Here is a 20,987-nt window from a genome sequence, read left to right on the forward strand (position 1 = left end):
TAGCTGCTGCTCATTTTTGAGTGGCACCACTGTTAATGAATGTATACTTACAGAGAGGACGCGGTCTTGGCAGTTGTCCTTTCCTGACCACAGCAGCCAACAGTGATGACAGCGCCCATGCAGATCATGGATTTTCCACAGGGCTCAGCTCTTTCTGTGCCTGACTCACCCTGGGTTGTGACTAACTTTACACAGAAATCTGTCATGTCTAGAACCAAGTAATGCCAGAAATGGGAAGGAGTCACTGTTCAGGGATAGAAGGGTCGCTGTCACTGGAGATAAGCAAGCTCAGGGGCACACCCGGGGTGGTACATTGACTGGCACCAATGGCTTTGTCTCTCAGCTCCCTTGCCATTAAAGTGCAGTGACTCTCTTGGGGTCCTTTCTGAACTGCTGGTTTTTATATGCTCTCACAAGCATCACATTTAGAACACAGTACATTCTCAGTAAATACTAGGATGTCGATTGGTCCTATGTAAGTGTCTTCCAGAACATTAAGTCTGTTTTAATAATACAAAAATTCTGATGTTGCAAGGTGTGGTTACTATTGTTTCCTCTTAGAGAATGGGCAGAGAGCAAGCACAAGAGACAAGTCCTAGTGAGGGCTGATGGGATGACAATAGTAAAGGTGCTGGCTGTGTAAGCCTAATGGGCGGCGTTCAACAGCGAGGACCATAGTGGAAGGAGAGAGCAGATTCTGAAAGTTGACCTCTGACCGCACACATGCTGTGGCACACCAGGTACACACACAGGATAATAATCATTAATAAAAATTAGAAGCTTGAGAGCTGGCTAGCTTTAAAGGGAGATGCAAGGCACCTCTTCAGCTTCAACTGCCAGTGTCTTTGGACTGCCTGAATCAGTTCCTGCAGTTGTGTGCTTATGAAGACTCTGCTAGTATTTGAAGATGAAATTTTTAGAGGTTTTTAAATTCAATAACTTGAAAAGTAATTTTAAGGTCTCTGATACATTCATAGCTGCATTCTCAGACATGGAAATCCTGAGACAAAAGAGCCATGTAAGTCCCCTGAGGTAAAGTCCATACTTCATCTCTTCTTTAGAGCCGTGTAAGTCCCCTGAGGCCCCAAGTCTGCAGGTGTGACTGAGCTCGGTCACTCATGAAGTCCTCTCTTCTCTAGAGACAACTGCCAGGTGCCCTGCCGCCTCCAGAGCTGCCCCAGTCCCTCACATGGCAGCCTTGGAAAATGCTACTCTATGCTCCTCCCTAGTCGGTCCCTTACAGCAAAGATGGAAAGCGAATGAGATGTCACAGCGATTGGCTCTGTTCCAGTGTATCATCCAATCTTGCCGTGCGTTAACACTTTTATGGAAAATGTCCATGTCTTCTGCACTGAGTCACAGTGTGGGGGCCAATAACCACATTCCTAATTTGGGTATGTAGCTGGGACCGAGTTTCACTCATATTTCTTCGTTTTTAGAGTAGTGTTCTTTCACTCATATCCTGGTTAATCCATCTCAACAGGTGGCAGCTCTTTGTCCAAACCCCGGCCTCTGCCATCCATTCTCACGACTCTCTCTTGACAGCGTGCCTCATTGGGGCCCCATTAGTTGTCCTGCAAAGTTGGAATTTTTCATTTTGTTTTGTTTTTCTCTCTGTTGATAATTGTGGAAAAACCCATTGTGCTCTCGGGAACTAACTTCTGTAATAAAGATGAGTTGAAGTGGCTCAAAGTTAAAAATACAATTTCCACAATTATAAACGATACACTAAATGTAAAACTTCAGTTTCTTAGGCCTCACACAGTCGTGAGATGTGGAGGTCCATTTCCTCAAAGACTGCCTTCTTCCCATCGGGCATCAGAGCAGGTGGGGTGGTCCTGGCTTGGTGCACCCCGTGGAGCCTGGAGCCCTGTTTCCTGACCTCCCTAGCTAGGGTTCCTGTGCACAAGAAGGGAAGGGAAATTAACTATGCTCTAATCCTCAGGCAGGAAGGGCTGCTGGTTCCTATTGAGCCACTCTCTGTATTTTTTTGTCCTTTTTAAAAAATTGTCTCAAAAAAATGGCAACTGAGACCACTGGTTAACTAAGTCCAGCCTCTTGCATTTCAGGATCTCTAAGAAACTTTGTTCAGGGACTGTCAGTACTGCTTCGACCCTTCATTTAGGATATAGTAGAACCAAAGGTGATCTAGTCAAGGAAGGCTTCCAGCCTTGTAGAAAAGCTCAGAGCTAGAATCTGTTGGGTCTATATGACCCTGACACATTTTTAACCTTAACTTTCCTTATCTGTGATATATATATGCATATGTATATCACAGACTTTGGGAAGACAGAAAGAGTATGTTTTCTCTTGGCAGAAACAACACCTATCTTAAAAGCTGTTTTGTCTGTCAGCAGTTGACTGAGGAATCATGGACTGACGGTCTCTGCCTGGGATACTACCTTTAACCCGTAATGCCATGAGGGCTTTAGAAAGGAAATAGAGAAGGAAATTCTAAATGGGCCTGACAGAAATGACCAGTGAACTACAGCTCTTCTGAGCCATGCTGCAGGCACCCTGCTCACATCAGACATGACACACTGGACAAGTCCTGGGTGTGTCACAGAGGGATCAAAAACAGCCATAAACTTGTACTATCATGGGGAAATGGGGGCCCTACACTTGCTTTCCTTGCCTTTTAGCTTTGCCTGCAGGCAATCTGACAGGTTTTGTTCAACTTTAGGCAAATTTCATCTTATATGTAATAAACACGTATTCTGGGGGAGCTTAGAGCAGAAAAGGCCTCCTAAGGATTATCTTGCTTTTAACATGCTCTGCTATAGTTCTTCTCTGTGGACATTTGACATGAAAATAACAGATGTTTGGGTCAATTAGGAAGTACAGAAAGACTTCAGCTGTCCACTGGTTCTCACAGTGGGGGTGGGCAGGAAGCCAGCACTGGTGTGGTAGTTACTCAGCTTCACCTGATTTCTTGCCAAGAAAACATGGTGCCCAATACTCCAGAATCCCTTAGAACCATCTAAGCTATGGGACTCTGAGAAGCTGTTGAATCCCACGTCCTTTGAAGTCTGGCAAGTTTCAAATCCTGTTGGACTGCTTATAATTGGAAACACATTAGCATCAATGAGCAGCAGAATGCTGAGCTCTCTGCCTTTGCTCCTGGCCATTGAAGAAACAATAGTACCCTGATATCTGTGCCCCCAGTTGAATGCACATCCCTGGAGTCTCCTGGCATTTGCTGTTTTATTGTAAAGATCAGGAGACTGTTCTTAGCATGGATGATCGATGCAACAGGGATTTCTAAAATGAAGCTCTTTATTGTTCCAGGTTTTGTGGCTGTTGCCTTTTCAACAAGTACCAAATGACCACCCTTTTAAATCTACCAAGAAATTAATTAGTTCCTCTTCTCAGACACATTTAAAAAATCTACAGCCTGAGTCCTCTGGGAGCTCCATACTTCCCAACAATAACTGGAGTGAAAGATGCCAGCATTAGAGCCAGGTGCTAAAAGAGCCGAATGTCTCCTGTTCTCCTTCCCCACACAGGACAGCTTGGAGCCTCTGCTGCACCAAAGGCCATGATTGAAGCCAACGTGACTAGGAGTCTTGATTGTTTCCCTTTCAACCCATGAACACAACTTTATCCCTGGAGACTAGGTGTAGTATCAAAATCTCATACTTTGATAACTTTTGCATGAGTTAATCCTAGAAACTAAATAGAAATGAGTGTTGATTTTTTTTTTAATAGTTGCTAAGGGGAGCTGACTCATCTAGCCCATCTTTGGCATTGTAAGTCAGGATGTATCAAAGGCTACCAAAATCAATTATAGTTTAGCAGTGGAGGGTGGGGCTATCAATGGATAAAAATTATTGATGAAAATCTTGCATAAACAATATTTTGGAACTAGTTAAAAGTTAATGAATCCAAGTATTTTAAATGAGGAAAGAGTCACAGGAGAGTGGCGCAACTTTGCTGTTAGGGTCCATGAATAAACCCTTCTTAAACTCCAGACATGTCTGCAACAGGCTGGCCAGAGGCCAGTCTAGGGGAAGAGGACAGTTGTTGAACAAGGTAGATGCTTAGACTGTGGAAAAGCCAACACACACACACACACACACACACACACACACACACACACACACACGGAGGAAGTGGAAAAATGGAAGGAAAAATGAAGGAAAGATGATAAGAAAGAAAAGTTTTTCCTGAATAGAACATCTGATCTTGTGCAACTAATAATGAAATAATTCTGCATCCCATGCTTCTTTAAAAAGATACTTTAGATTGCAGAAAATAAAGAACAATTTTGAAAGTTTAAACTGTTTAAAAAGACATGCCAGCATTTCACTGTGTGATGATATAATTAACACATGAGGACACACTTTCACCTAGACTCCTAGCATCTGAAAACAGTATAAACTTAGGCCCCGTAGAAGAGTGGGGAAAGATGCCTGGAGCCAATAGATAAAAAACAAACTGCAGAACGTGATGCTTTACCGATTCTCAGCCTTGTCCCAAGAAGCATCTTTTAAGTGTTGGATATTTAAAGGCTGACATCCCAGCACTGCATAGGATACGTGTGAAAGGTTTAGTTCCTGCTCAAATACAACTGCCTCCTCTCTATGAATGTAACTCAGTATTAGAAATGTCAATATTTTTAACTTTTATTTGGGGCCTTCATTCAGTCAGTAAATGCTAATTTAACATCTATAATTACCTACAACTGAAGTACTACTACTACTACTACTACTACTACTACTACTACTACTAGCTACTAGTTCAAAGAATCAGACTTTTTTGCCAAGCAAACTAGGATCATGGTACAGAGTCTGGCTTCCCAGCTAGAGAATTTAGGTCAAATTGTCCTTTGCTTGGGCTCTGCCATGTACTTTAGGATATGAATCTTACTCCTGGCCCATGGATGAATGTATAAAGGAGTGATTAGGTGGATGGTTAAGTAGATGGGTTCACACTGTATATAAACATTATTAAAATATGGCATTGTATCTCAAATACATGCAAAAATTATTAACAGAGGGAGGGGTGTGTGTGTGTATGTGTGTGTGTGTGTGTGTGTGTGTGTGTGTGTGTGTGTGTGTGTACTGATTTAGGAGCAAGACTTGTCAAGAACAATGTAAGACATTCATAATAATAAAATGTTACATTAATACTGAGTCCTCTTAATGTCATACTTATTTAATATGATGCTTAACTGTTTGGTTTTTTCAAATCTCTGATCTGTCTGTCACCTTTTCAATTTTTTTGAAAGCCTGACTATATCATGCTAATGGATAAGGCTTTGTGTAACTGCATGTTTAACCATACAATTAAACCACAATTTACACTTACACACATCTTTTGGCTTCTTTTCATAGCAGATTATGTGTATCTAAGCATCTATAATTCCTTTTATTATAGAGTTATAATTTTGTCCCATATGAAAGTTTTCAATTCTTTCTGGGCTCTTCATCTTGAAGCAGTATTTTGTTTTCTGAATAACTCTCTATACTAGGCAGAGTTGGTGCCAGGGACTACAATTAGAAGAAACAAACCTTGCTTCACATCACAGCTTTTAAAGAATCTTAATAGTGTTACACTTTGCTCTTATATTACTCCACTGTCCAGACACAATGCGATAAAACAAAGCAAAGCTGAACGGCACAGTGGGGACTGATCCACGTTGCCCAACAGCCGTTCAGAAGAGTGACTCCCCATTTCCATGCTTCATTTCCATAAAACGGACCTGAAGCTGGTTTCCTGAGAAAGTATGAAACCTTGGTCAGTTGTAACCTCTCAGCCCTTAGCTTATCTGTAAACTCAGAAAATTGGTTTACATGTTTCTAAGCTTCCTTCAGCCCCCAAAGTCTGTAATTCTATGCTAAGGTCTACGCATGAGCTGACCAGTCCTCCACTTTGTACATTATTCCAACACTGCTCAATTAGTCATTTAAAATTTCATAATTCATCTTCAAATTTGTCATGCCCAAACAACCCTACTTTCTTTGGACTTCTCAGCCTGCTCTTGCATTATCCGAATGCTTGTGAGATTCATTCTTATATCCCTATGAGAAAATGTTTCTCCATCCTTCCCTCCGATGCTTTTGCTTTGGCGCCTGTCCTGTATCTTGCTCTATAGACCAGGCTGGCCTTGAACTCACAGAGATCCGCCTGGCTCTGCCTCCTGACTGCTGGATTAAGGTGTTTGGACCACCATTTGATGCTTTTCTTTCTTCCTACTCAGTCTAATGTTTTCCTGCATGTTGAAGGTTAACTCCCAACATGCTCTTATGTGATGCTTCCAATGGCTTAGCAGTTTCCATGTCCTAATTTTCAGTTCTTTCTTATTCAGTAATGCTCAAAACATAATTTTGGGTGATGGTCAGTCTCCTTCTCTCTCTCTCTCTCTCTCTCTCTCTCTCTCTCTCTCTCTCTCTCTCTCTCTCTCTCTCATTAAGATGCTTATGGTGCTAAAAAAATTTTCATTGTGGCTTACATGTAATGTGCACTTTATGGCTTCCTGCATGGTACTTGGGCCATCCTTCTCAAGAATTCCTCAAGTATCAGCTGAGCACATAATTCTTCTTACTCATTCACTCACCTCACACTGTCCATTCTATTGAAGTACACTACAAACTATGTTTGGATAACTTAAACTCCCAACTGTTAGAAACCTGGTGTAGTCTGTAAATTTCTCCAATTTTCATGATTATATAGTACTTTAATTTTCCATTTTATAAACTATTTTCTCTATATGTAAAGACTTTGGGCTACATAGAAGTTTATCATCCTCCAAATAGATGCCCTGTCAATCCTATGAGTCTGACACAAAGATGGAAGCAAATAGATGGGGAAAAGATGAGGACACCGCAGTACCTTCAGTACTGCAGGCCCTAGAGGCCTGGCCGAGAGCCCGGGCAGTGCACTGATGACCTTTGTGTCACAGTGACCAAAGACGCTGGCAAAAGCAGTTTAAGGGGAAGGCAGGCGCTGGCTCGCGGGTCCACAGTGGTGGGAAGTCCAGCAGCATCCACCATGGCCACAGTGTGAGGCAGAGGCTGCTCTTCACGTGGAGTCTAACCTGAGAGCCGATGAAGGTCTACTCCACCAGGCTGTGTCTCCCAAGGGCTCCATGCCTTCAAAATGGTGCTGTAAGCTAAGGACTGTGTTTACATGGGAGCTGTGGGCAGCATTTTCGCTTCAAATCATGACACCCAGAGTTGACCTGTGGCTGAGTCCCAGCCCCTTATGTATTGTGAGTTGGCTCCTGTTCTTTCTATTGTGACTTACAAAGTTTATTGAATTTGAACTTAATTTTTAATCTTAACTCTTTAGTGGAAACCCTAATCATCTTACCCGAATTCCAATGTCAGTGATGTTGGCACACTCAGACAGAGAAAGTTCCCTCAGTTTCCTGTGTCTGGAGAGTATGTTCAAGCTCTAAAAATATAAAGACCATTTTGTGATTACAATTTAGTATGGGATGTGTCCAAGAGCCATTTGTACAACTATTGGCTTAAAAGAGCAATCATTTAAGCAAGCTAAATAGAACTACCTACCTTATGGGTCATACTTCTTTATATCTAACAAAGCTGAGCTTAACTTTGGCAATATTGGTCACTATTAAACTATTAAACACAATTTTTCAGTTGTCTCTAATACTTTGCAAAAAAAAAAAAAACAAAAAAAAAAACCAAAACAACAACAACAAAACAAAAACAAAAACAAAAAAAGTCCCAAAGCTAGAAATCACCTGTTGCTACTGTGTCCAGACAAATGCTATCGGAACCAATGGGAACTGCTTTGAGTTACTTGAAGACAATTGGTGCAGTTAATGAATTTGCCAGGTTCTTATTCATTCCTAACCTAAAAAACTCAAAATCTTTAGTTCATTTCATGAGTCTAGTTTCTGAAAGAGAAAGGGAACAGATCTTTATAAAGGTCAGTAGTCCACTTTTTTTCGGGTTTAAAGACAAGACAGCAGATTGCTCTCCTGGCCCTTACATTGTGGTGCACATGGCCATGCTGTGCCGCTTCTCAGCAGCTTCCCCAGAACTGACTGCATGGCCCTCCGACCTGATGAACTGGCTTACAGTCATATCCTGCTGAGTATGTGTGCTTGTTTGCTGGTGCTGAGGATAAGCCTGGGGCCTCGGCATGCTGGGCAAGTGCTCTCCTGAGACACAGCCTCAGGCTCTCTGTCTTGTTTTGTATTAAAGATCATCTCAGAATCTCACAGGATATGCTTCCTACCCAGCCGACATGAGCAGAATTTATTCTCAGTCAGTGAGCTCAAGAAACATTAACGGAGCAGTGTCAGAAATGGCTAGGGATTTGTCTTTTTATTTATTTATTTATTTATAAATTTTCTATTTATCCTCATGGCTAGTTTATATTTTGTTGATCTTAAGTGCAGTGTTTGAGCCATAATGGAAAATAACTATGAAAATGTAAGATCTTGTTTTTTCCCCTTAAATAACTTTCCTTTAAAGAGATTTTATTTTTAAATCCAGTGCTGTCTCAGTTTGTTTAATGATCCTGTACACTGTCTCCAAGTGAAATGACTCTGCTGGGTCCCTTCATGTCATTGTGACTGTGGAGCCTTTTCTAAACCACGTTATCTTTCCCACCTCCTCCTTTCAGAGTAAAGAATCCACCCATGGAGCAGTTGCACACAGACTGCATTCCAGATGCAGATGTTCTTCTCTTCATGCCAGAACAACTGGAGGGGTGGAGCTGTTCCCCCAAAGAAACCAAGTTCTTTGAACAAAAACACCAAGACATGTGGAGTTATCTCTGTGTCCTACCCTTGAAAATAGAAAAAATATAGGACCTTGTGAGACTCTTCTTTCTAAATGACCCCTGAAGCAGTTAGGTTTCACTGCTGTAGCCAAGTCAGAATTTGTAAAGCTTAGCCACAGAAGTTCAGGAGCTAAATACAACGCTTGTCAGTCTGTTTGCTCCTTACCGCTTCACCAAAGAAACCACTGAAAGTTAAGACAGAGGCTTGGAAACATGATTCAGCTGGTTAAAGCCGTTGTCATGCAAGCCTGATAACCAGAGTTCACATAAGCCACAGAAAGGGAAACAGAAACAAACACCACACATGAACTTTGGCACATGCATCCCCATCATATACATCCAGGAACAATAATGAAAATTGCATTAATAATTTTAAAATTAAAATATGAACATGGAATGCTGTGTTTAATACTATAATTACTCATCCATGAACTCAACAGCGATTGAAGATCAGTAGCTGTCACTTAAGTATATAATGAGATACCACACTAATTTACTAAGATGTCTATACTGAAGAAGAGAGACAATAAAACGTGACAGTGAGGAGATGCGAAAACTGACAGGCAAATAATGCTGCAGGAAAGCGAGTGGACCAGCTATTCTGGAAAACATGACTCTGTCTCAGAAAGCAAAGCAGAGTCAGCACATGGCCCAGCAATTAGACTCTTCTAGAGGTTTATAACTAAGAGTAAAACATCCACATGAAAAAATTATGTGTAAGCATTCTTAACAATGGTATTCAGAAATGACCCAAATATCTACCAAGGGATGGAAATGTAAATAAGATACATTTTATTCCTATAATACAATGCTAGTTGATAAGAAAAAGAAGTGTTGGTGCATGCCATTGTATGAAGAGCCTTGAAAACATTGTTCTAGTACAAGAAGCCAGACCCCAAACACCAGACATGATTTCATTGACGTATAAAGTCCAAATAGGCAAATATACAGAAAAGATCTGTGCTTGCCTGAGGCCGCTGGAGGGTGTGACAAGCATAGGAAAGGGGTCTCGTTAGGAGTGATGAAAACATTCTGGGATTAGGCTGTGGTGGTAGTTCCACAGCTCCATAAATAACCCAACAAAATGAAACGTACTGAGGGCCTCAAATCTCAATGACGATTTTGGTAATTGACAATTGTTTGATAAAAACTATAAAATTTTCCTGTCATTCTTCTGTCCAAGATGGATGAAGACATTGCCTATGTGTCACGTATTTTTGTTAGACTCAGACCTGTGCCCATGCTGACACGTTACCATGCAGCCTTGCTGCTGAGTAAACATAACACTAACGGAGAACCAGGAAGTGGAAAGGAGACCAGTCAGTCCTCTGTAAGCACCACCTGCGGGCAATTGGGTTCAGCAAGAGAAATGCACTGTTCCAGCCAACGAGATGTGTTCTGATTTGACTTAGGACCTCTCAGAGAGCTGACCTAATGAACACCTGTGCCAGCTAGGTAAATGTTCTGTTCAGCTCTATGAGATTCAGAAATGCTCCAAAGCAGGAGGGATTCTCTAAAAGAACTGACAGTTATCTTCTGCAATTTTTATTTTGATACTTCAGCATTTCCTAAGACCATGTATAGTTGGGACAGGTTATGTATAGCACAAGGAGGGAGTGGCTGGGATCTCAGGTGAAGGCTTAATAACCAACCCTCCGCCTCCCACTGTGAAAGAATGTCAATAAGCCTGATCTTGTGGGTCTCCTATGCAGCTGCTCTGATTAAAACAGTAGTTGGCTGCTGTATTCGAAGGACATGGTCCATAACAGCATGAAACAGAACGACAAGGTGTAGAACTGTACAGCACAGTGTAAGTGAATTTATAATGGCATTTGAAGATTTTTCTGAACACTGGTCATCAAACTGCTCCAAAGGAGAAATTTCTGGACTTGGTGGTATTACTGCTTGATTTGGTTTAATATCGTCAAGTAAACGTGCTGGGGGTTGGCTGGGTCCAAGGTTTAATTGGGAAGCTGGGGGAGAAGCCAGTAAGATGGGGTTGCTGGGCCGCAGTCAGCAAAGGGCTGTCGGGCCTCCTTCCAGTGAAGTCTGGCAGTATTGCTATGAAAGGTCTTCCTTGTTCGCCCAAAGTCTGCCAAATGCATGAGTCCCTTTGCAGGACAGAGGTCAGGGTTTGTTTCTCCAAAGTATAAACAGAGGCTAAATTCATCATCAGAGAAGCTTCGTCCTGCAGCAAAGTGAACAAATACAGAGACCCACAGCTAGACATTATGTAGAGTGAGAGACCTTGGGACACTCAGTCCTCAGTGGGATGTCTCCAGCAAATCCTTCCCCTCAGGGCTCAAGGAACCCTGCAGAAGAGGAGGCAGAAAGAATGTGAGAGCCAGAGGGATGGAGGACACCAAGAAAACTAGGATCAACAGGATCAATGCACATGTGAACTCAGAGACTGAGGCAGCATGCACAGGTCTGCATGGTCTGCTCAAGGTTCTCTGTGTATGTTATCGCTTCCAATTTAGTGTTTTTATGGGATTCCCAAGTGTGTGAATGAGTGAGTCTGGTTCTGGTGCCTTCTCTTGGGCTCTTTTCCTTTTGTTTGTTTGTCCTGTCCAACTTCGATGTGATTGTTTTGGTTTTATTTTGTTATATGTTATTATTATCCCTTAGAAGCCTGTGTTTTTCTAATAAGAGTCAGGAAAGGAGTAGATCTGGATGGAAGGGGAGGTGGGGAGAAACTGGAAGGAGTAGAGAGAAGGGAAACCATAATTGAAATCTATTATGTGAGAAAAGAATCTGTTTTCAATAAAAGGAAAAAATTAAATTTTTAAAAAGAGACTCAATTGTTTAATCAGGTAACACACGGGGGAAACAGCTGGTGTGAAGGTGGGTGAATTATCAGCAGAACTGCAGGCCGCGTGAGAATTTAAGACTCCAGGTTCCCAGCAAGCACTTTGCTTCTCCATAGCCCACAAAATTGAAGGACATGGATCCAAGATGCCTAGGAATCCATAGGGGAACGTGGCTTACACTACAGTATCATGTTAACTGAAGGATGTGGTCTCAAGACATAAGATTCAAAAGAAAGCAGGCATCAAGTCATCCTAACAAATCTGCATGTCACCCAGTGTGGCAGAGGTAAACAGAGCTCTCCTGGTGTGGGGAACACACTGTTACATCTTACATCAAGAACAAAACGCAAGAAAAACAGGACTTGTGTTTTAAGAGACGTGTGAGGACCACCCAGTATGTGCGACTGCTTCCTACTGGAAGGCAAGGGGGTGGTCTAGCAGAGCTTTCAAAGAGGAAGAAAACTCTGAATTAAGCCTAAAGATTGTGATTTTGACACGCAGTATATATAACAGGGACAGCCTTTCAGTCGAGGAAATGGTATAAGCTGAGACTTTGTTTGGAAAGTGAGTTGCTTGGAAGTAGTTCAGTGGGAGGGAAGACAGAACACTGCCGGGGACAGATGCATGCACACAAGACCTTTGGGAGCTGAAGATTTCTTGAACATTTCTCCCAGTTTTACATCTGGATTTGTTTAGCTAATGTAGATAGACATCGGCAATGAACTGGTTACTGAATGTTAGGATGGGGAGCGTGTTGGGGTGGGGGTGCCTGCTCTGGCCAAGTCATGCTATCCCTGGCTTGGAACACCACCAACATAAATATAAAACATCTTCTTCCAACTCTATATTGAAAACATTCACATTTCCAGAAAACTTCAAAGAAAATTAGAAGGAATACCTTTATGTCCTTTACCTAAATCCTTCAGTTAGCATGTGCGTGCGTAGGCCACAGGACAACCTCAGGTGTCATTGTCCTTAGGTGCTGTTCATTTTTATTTTTGTTGTTGTTGTCATTGTTTGTTTGCTGGCAGGGGGTGGGGGGTGGGGGGCATGTCTCTGATTAGACTGTGGCCTCTGAGCCTCAGGGATCTGCCTGTCTCTACTTCTCCAGAGCTGGGATTTTACAAGTTCATGCCACCGCACCTGGCTTTCCACATGGGTTCTGAGGGGTGAACTTGGGCCCTCATGGGACTGAGCTCTCTCCCCAGCCCAGGATGCTTTTGGAAGCACCCTTGCCAGTTCTTGAATGTCTCATAATCTGTGGGCGCCATGGGCCCTGACCCCCGACTGTGAGTGGCTGCAGCCTTGCTTGCTGACCAGGTGTCCTCCCTATTCAGATTCCCTGCCGGTGTCCTTCTCACCTTAGGATCATCGGAGAGCTTACCCGGAGGTTCTTTGTTCCTACATCCTGCTTGTGGTGTAAACAACTTAGGTGCATCCTGTATTTGGTGTAAACAACTTAGATGCAAGAATGCAGAACATTTGGGTCTAGATTGTAGACCATTGGTAGCGAACTTCTGCCCTCAGGGGATCCTCCATTTGTGCTGTAAGCCTGTATTTAAGGTTTCTTCCCTCTTTCAATAAACGGCATTCGACATCCAATCGTACGAATGACTCGCTGTCTCTTGTCTCTATTTTTTAATCCGCAGCCCTTCGCTCGGACATGGTGAATGGGTATTGGTAACGCGGGCGTTACCGCTACAATAATCTGCATTGTCGGCTTATGCTTTGGCTTGTTTTTGAATGCTGCCACATCCCCCTGGGAGTCTCTGTCAGGCTGTTGCACAACCAGGGATGTCACTGGGTCACTTGATTTAGGGCTGACTGCTACACCACTTCATTAGATACATAGTTTCCTTGAGTTCATAAATCTATAGTGTGGCTCTTTCAGGATGTTAGCATACAGTTGGACAATAACCTTCTGCTCTATGATTTTAGTATTTCTTCCTGGTCCTTGTCTAAGTAAGTTATTAAATGCACCTTTTAATTTCTGTCCTTCATTTTTAGATTCCTTAGCTGGACCTTATTTAAACTTTCCTTTTCTTACTGAACTTTCCCTTTAATTCTGCTAAAATGTTGGGGGGCGCTTTGAATAAATGAAAGCTCTTAGACCTAGTACTGTCCCAAGTCATGTGTGGTGTTACGCAGTCATTGTTTTACATCCTGAGGACTGAACACTGGGCCTCACAGATCTGAGTACACAGCTTTACCAGTGAGCTGTGCTCTCAGCCACTTATAAATACGAGCTTAACTTGCTTAAATTCTTGTTAAACATATTTAGGAGAGAAAATCACTGTCTTTCCTGGTGGAATTATGCTATCTGAGGGAAGTGTTCATGTTCTGCTGATCTCTCAGAATGAGTAGCCAACAATGATTTCTTAAACCATGTCCTGCATGTGAAAATGAGGCAGATGAAAACTGCCTAAACAGATCAGCAGTATGATGATGAGGTTTAGATTTTCATAACTCACATGGCTTTTCTTCTGAGATACTGAATTTTTATAAAGGGCCTGGAAAATAGCCAAGGCATTATGGAATGTGAGCATTAGAGCAAATATAGTGTGGTAATTTATCTGGCAACCACGATGCTATAAATCATCCTTATGAATGGTTTGTTTTAGCTTAGAAACTCACTTTCATTTTTAGATTTTATTTATTTATTTATTCATTATTTATTTTGAGACAAGTCTCAAAATTTTGAGACTGTATAACTGAGGAAGCCTCAAGCTCCAGACCCTCCTGTTCCAGCCTCTTGAATGCCGGGGTTACAAGTATAAGACACCAGGCCTGTCTTAGCAATACATGTTAATATAAGCATGCCAGAACAGTGAGCATGGAGATTTTTAAAATCCATAACATTGCATAAGGTTTCATAGTTTGCCCAGCTTTTAAGTCACTTTTTAGTGGTCTCTAGAAAAGGTAAGTAAGCCCACAGACTCTATGATAAACATGCTAAAACAGAGATCTCATTCACAGCTGCAAACAAAGAGAAAATAGGACATTTTACTCAGGAGTCTGGTGGCTTGATGATGCACCTTGCAAAGATATCCATGGCTGAGCCACAGCATGGTAAGCAGAGAGAGAGAAATCCTTGCATACAGAAGATGTCAAGGCCTGGAGAGGCCTCGTTCTGCAGCAGCCCCTCTCCTGACATAGCACTAGTCTGTTTGTGAGGGTGGCTCCCGATGATGGAACTGCTACCCACTGGACACCATGGTTACAGGCTGCATGACCTCAACACAGCCACAACAGTGTGAAAGTCCCAGAACTCGGTCTTTTGGAAGAATACACCACTTCAAACTCATGGGGCAACAAGCAGCCAAAACACAACAAAATGTTTTGTTCAACAGATGGAGAAACTGAGGGGGGACAATTCTGACTAGAAGACCTTGACAGTAGCAGGAACTAGAGAGGATTAAGAAAATAATGAATTAATGGATACGTTTCTCAAGAAGAGAATAGCTGAGGCTATGGTATATTTGGAATAGTCCACAAACACAAAATGATTGTTGTAAATAATAGTGCACAACATGCTTAGGTTTAAATAGCAAGGTATAAAGTTGCATTTGTGCATATGTACATGCAGTGTGTACATACACAGCACAGTCAAAGAACACTCCTAGAAATATTTTAACATTTAGGAGTCGGCAAACATTTTAATGCGTTTTTCTGTAGCCCACATTTCTTTTGGTGCTGTTAGAATGTTCATGAAAAATAATTTAGAATAATTTGTAGGGAAAATACAACACAAAAATCATTATTACATTTTTTAATCAACAAAGAATTCTATGAAGTATTAACTCTGGGCTCTATTCTTCACAGAATCACACAGTTCTGGTTCTAAACTATACCATACAAATATATCAATAGTTAAGGGAAGTACTAAGCTAGGAACAGAAACACACATCATTTTTCAAAAAAACAAAAATCTTTTTTATAAAAATGGATGAGTGCTTCCTAACTTCAGATTGCGCAGTCCGTCTTGTGAAGCATGACCCTGCTGACCAGCCCTCACTGTCTGAGGCTCCACCTCCCTTGCATCCATGGCATTGTTCTGACCTCCTCTCCCACCTACTTCTTTAGATATTCTTTGGATCTCTGCACACTGCCGTTCTGAGGTCTGCCTTGCCGTTCTCCCTTCTCGCACCCAGGCTTCGGCAGCTCCTCCGCCATGGCTCTTGCTCACATATTCACTAATTGCTGACTCGGCCGCAGCGTGCCCTAAGTACCTCAAAGCAGCACATGACTTTCAGAAGTCTGGTAGCACACCGGGAAGCCGTGGGCTTTCATGAGCTCTTCCTTCTGGTCTGCTAGCTGGTCAGGATCTGTTAAAAGAACTTCCTTTAAGAACTTTGCCCCTCCTCAGCTGTGCTTTCATGGCCTTGCCCATGGGGGCTTCCCTGCAGGGGAAATCTGTGTAACACAGAAAGTTTGGTAGTTACATATAATCTCACTGAATGTGAACTCTGAAATAAAATGGACCGGGTAGCAAGAAGTCTAGGATGACTGAGAAGCCTCTACGAGGGTGTAGAAGAACACGGAGTCTGAAAGAACCCTCAAGTGAAAATGCAGGAAGCCCCACTTCCCAGTGCTGAAGATAAAGAAAACACTTGGTAACTCTCCTGCTTTGATATTCTGGAATTTGAATGCATATAAATCCTGGAACTCCAGACAACCCAAGGAAAACAGCAAAGCCAAACAAAGCAACAGCAGATATTCCAAAAATCAGGCAAGTGTCTGTCTTCTGTCTATTTTTTGTCATCTGGTACCAAAGGAGCCCATGGTAACTGGGATCAAATATGTCCAAAACAGAATTTGGAATCTTGCCTCCAAGTCTCCACCTCTCTCCTAGGTTCTTTTCCTGATTAGTGAGACCTATTATGCCTACACCTGGACAAATAAAAATCCCGAGTACTGCCTGGGATGACTCTCAACACTCCCCACAGCATTTCCCACTCTCCACTCCCAGCTATCTGTCGGTAGCTATCTGCTCCCTGCCATTGTAGCAGCTGCCGTTCTGTAAGAGACCTCCTCTGGGGCCGGACGGACTCTGCATGCAGAGCTGCGTGTGGCTCCCATTGCTTATGTTCTCGCTCTGTTGGTCACCAGAGTACAGGGAAACAGGCAGCATTACAATCATTGCTTGAAAAGGAAGGAAATGGAGACACACTCGCCCAAGTTCTCACAGTGTGGTAGCATCAGTGGGGACACCAGCGAGGACGCTCTAAAGCGTGCTGTTCATAACTTGTAATCACCTGGCCCTATTTTCCTCTTGGTTTGACACTGGGTTGTACCTCGACATAGGGCTGCACCTTTCTGTTTAGTACTTCAGAACTGACAGACAGTTGATAGTGAATAAATAATACTTGTTGGATGAATGGGGAGCTAGTGTAATAATGATTGTGTGTGTCTGCGTCTGTGTGTGTGGTCAGAGGTTGATGGCAGCTGTCTCCTCAGTTGCTCTCCACCTTATTTTCTGAGACAAGGTCTTTTTCTGGAAGCTGGAGCTTGCTGATTAGACTGGCTAGCCAGCCAGTCCCAGAGGTTGTCATGCCCTGACACCCCAGAGCTGGGCTTACAGACATGTGGCACCTTGTCTTGTACACAGTTCTAGGATCTGAACTTGGGTCATCTCCCCGGCCCTGCTGTGTGGACTGTGTTGATTAGCTCTTGTTTTGCTGACACTCTCCGATTCATGACTGGAATACACTTTCTTTTCAATTGTTTGAACTGAGAAGGATTTCTTTTTCCTGGTACTACTTGCAGTCTATTCGCAATAGTGAATCAAACTTGTTCTTGGACTGTGCACCATCTCAGCAAGCCTCCTCCTGAAGCCATAACACCACCCTGTACAAACTGCCAAACTACTTTCCCTTCTATAGTCTAATTAGAAATTACGATTTTAGAAAGAGACTTACCCCTCAACTAATTTTTTTTTTGCTTCTACTCACTTCATTGTTAGTATTAATCATGTGATCATATTACTTTTAGTTGCTTTTTTTTTTTCCTCTCTCTCTCTGAGACTGTCTTACATTGTAACTCAAGTTTCCCTGGAACTCACTATGTAACACAGGCTAGCCTCAAACTCATGGCAATCTTTCTGCCTCAACCTCCTAAATTGCTGAAACTAAAGCTTGAGCCACTACAGACAGCTCTGAGGTAACTTCTTTGTGAGATGTTATCAGCCTTTTTGACTGATTGACAATGAGAAGGCCTGAAGGGACACAGACTCTGCCCAGCACTTAGAAATGTAGACTATATGGGAAGACCAGCATCTCTGCTAGCTGGGCTCATGGCAGTACCCCCTCCAGGGCGGAGGAGAGAGGTTCTGCCCAGGATTCTCTGAGGGAATGGCAGACAGCGCCCCTACTTCTCTTTATAGATTTAGTGGGCACTTCACTGGTCATAGGAGACAAGGCCCTGTGACCTCTGTGAGAGAAACCCAGGTTACCGGTCACAGGATCTGCAAATTTACATCCTATCCTGGCTGGAGAGAAGGACGAGAGGCCCGTCTCCCTGTGGAAGTCACAGCTGGCTTCTTGTTCTGTTTTTGAAAATTCAAGGCCAATTCATTTGTCGCTGAGTTCTCTGCTTCCTTTTAACGCTCATCTTTTCCTATATCCCGAGTCCCAAGTGAATTCCGGGTTTCCTGTTTGGAAGGTTGTGTGTCCCTGAACCTTGAGCTTTATTTGTGTGTGTTCCATGCTGATGGGTGGTCTCCAGCAGCATGTCATCAGATGAAGACATGCAGCTGTGAGTACTCCCACGCTGGCTCAGAGCATTGCTGAGAAAAGGTGGAATTTAAAGAAGCCTTGAGTGCTTGGTGGAGAAAGGAAATGGTGCCAGATCCATTCACTCACTCGCTCATGGATAAAACATCCTGTGCTTCCTATGAAGTAGGCATTAGTACCAGGCAGCTTAAAGATGAGATGGCCCAGCCTCTAGCCTCCCAGAGCCTAGAGTGCATAGGAAGGGGGCTTAGAACAAATATTAAGAATAATGGGCCAATTGTCTTTTAACATAATTTCTTTACTGAATCTTTGAGAATTTTGCTGCAGGCTGCAGGAAAATGTGTGGAATTCAGCTGCTATGACAAAAGCTATGACCTGGAAAGTCAAAGACTTTTCCAGCTGGTCATTCCAGGCCACTGGGGCTGCCTGCCTTAGGTGAGAGAGTGAAGCCAGGTCCCCTAGGCCCATGCCATTAGGGTCAGTTCTCCCTCTCCCATGATGAGGGCTGGGGCACTGAGTGTGGGGGCCAGCTCTCCTGTGAGGGTAGTGGCCAGCTCTCCTGATGTGGTGTCCAGGTAGGGGCAGGGCCAGCAGAGGTCGGGGCTGGCTCAGTGTGGCCCTCTGATTTCATCATGCATTGTTTCTATGACACCCTGAGGTGACACAGGCCACAGACATCAACACAGAACCCAGCTGAGGTAGGACCATAGACCCAGACATGGCCCTCAGCTACAGCTCAGAACAGTTGTCTTTGACTGAGGCCTAGAGACTACTCAGTGGGAATGTGGAGGAAGTCCTAAGCCTCTAGCCATCCTGGGCAAGAAGGAAGATATTCTATCAGACTACCCAGACAATGCATCCTGTAGAACTGGAATTTCCCCCGGAAAGGCGGGGGCCCTGATGTCTACTGCAGTGGGAGCTTATCTCCTGGACAAGAGTTCACACAGTCCTGACAACTTGGTGGATGGTTTTGCAGAAGAGGCCACAGCATGAACAATGGTGGTGGGGACCACACCCCAACCAGACATGTTAACTATTCACCTCTGGCCCTTCATTTAAACCTAAACCTCATGTCAGGACCCTGAAAATGGACTTGGGAGTAGGGTAGGGGATGTCATTGTACTTCTTGGTTACTCGTCCTCCCAATGCAGACAAATTGAATAAATTTCCTTTTTCTGCTTTTCACACTTACTTGTTGGTGTAATTGGCCTATTGTGAATGGTGGCCAAGCATGGCTTCTTGGGGGCTGCCAGGGCCCAGGCTCTGACCTAACAACTCTGTAACAAGCCTACTCAAAAGTGTCCACAGAGCCACTCAGAGCTGAAACTTAAAGACATATCAGAGTGGATTGGGTGGGCAAGGAAGGGGAGACATGGCTGACAGGGGGAATTGTTTATGCAGATGAAGAACGAACGCGGTACATTTGGGGAGACAGGTGGGTCGGTGCCTCTGGAACAGAGGTCGAAGGTGTGAGGAAGCTGCAAGGGGGACAGCAGAAGGAGCAGTGCACACACACACACACACACACACACACACACACACACACACACACCCAAGAGCACAGGCCACCTGCTGCTTAGGCTTTGGGAGACAGCAGTCAGTAAAATACTTCATCGTAGTCATGTTGTTGGCCTTTGTTTTGATTAAAAATATCTTAAACTAGATAGCCTGTGGCTTACAATTCAAATTAACATGGAAAGTGGATTGAATTAGATCTGGATTTTGTGCAATTCTGGTTGAAAATGATTTGTGTCTTCCAAAAGTTTTAAGAAGGTATCTAAGTAGGTAACAAGCACAAGGAAGCGGCACTGTAAAGGGACATCAGGAACTGAACAACACTTCCCTAACAGCTGGACTTACCTCACCGCACAGTTTGTTTTCCTAAAGAAAGAATGTATCACCAGGCCTGGCGGTGTGTGCCTATACCACAGCTCTTCAGGAGCCTGGAGCAGGAGCCTCAAATGTCAAGGCTACGAGGTGAGCTCAAGGCCAGCCTGGGAAATCCAGTGAGACCCTGCCTCAAAATGAAAAATAAAAAGAGGGTTGGAGTGTAACTTGATGGAGCTAGAGAGCTTGCTTGGCCTGAACCAGGCCCTCAGTTTACTCCCTGGCACTGAAAAAAACATTAAGCAAGCATGCAAGGAAGGGAGGGAGGGGGAGCAGAGGGGAGGAGAGGGGAGGGGAGGGGGGAGGGAGGGAGGAAACATAAAAACCCATTTGATATTATCTAGATAGAGAAGTGATTTTCTGTCATTATGGACAGTGTGACCAATGCTTATTATAGAAAAATTATCTCAAAATATTAACAGGCCATCTAGCTCTGTCAAGATCCCCTAATTACCTATCCAGGCACATGTATAAAGAACCTGCATCCCAGGCACATCTGTACAGATCCTGCATCCCAGGTGAATGTTTACAGATCCTGCATCCCAGGTGCATATGTACAGATCCTGCATCCCAGGCCAAGTTTACAGATCCCACATCCCAGGACATGTTTACAGAACCTGCATCCCAAACACATGTATAAATCTTCCTGTTCTACAACTGGTCAATCACCAACATCTTTCAGTTTTACCTACACCTACCAAATATTGTTTAGAGTCCTTTCCATACTAGCTCTAGACTGGTTCAAGGACTCCTTTTCCTTTAATTCCTAAAACACTAATTGGTTCTGTTCCCATAGTCC

At 43.3% G+C, this 20,987-nt stretch overlaps 1 protein-coding gene across 1 annotated transcript in view; it reads right to left on the reverse strand.

Moving 5' to 3' along the window:
• The window catches only part of Fbxl13 (F-box and leucine rich repeat protein 13), a 216,205-nt gene that overhangs the window by 20,574 nt on the left and 174,644 nt on the right, over positions 1-20,987 (reverse strand). The window contains exon 18 of the mRNA XM_028890932.2: positions 7,315-7,398. Within this exon, the coding sequence (XP_028746765.1) occupies positions 7,315-7,398 (84 nt within the window). The remainder of the gene's footprint in view (positions 1-7,314; positions 7,399-20,987) is intronic.

This window comes from Peromyscus leucopus, chromosome 3 (genome assembly GCF_004664715.2).
Source record: "Peromyscus leucopus breed LL Stock chromosome 3, UCI_PerLeu_2.1, whole genome shotgun sequence".
Lineage (NCBI taxonomy): Eukaryota > Metazoa > Chordata > Mammalia > Rodentia > Cricetidae > Peromyscus > Peromyscus leucopus.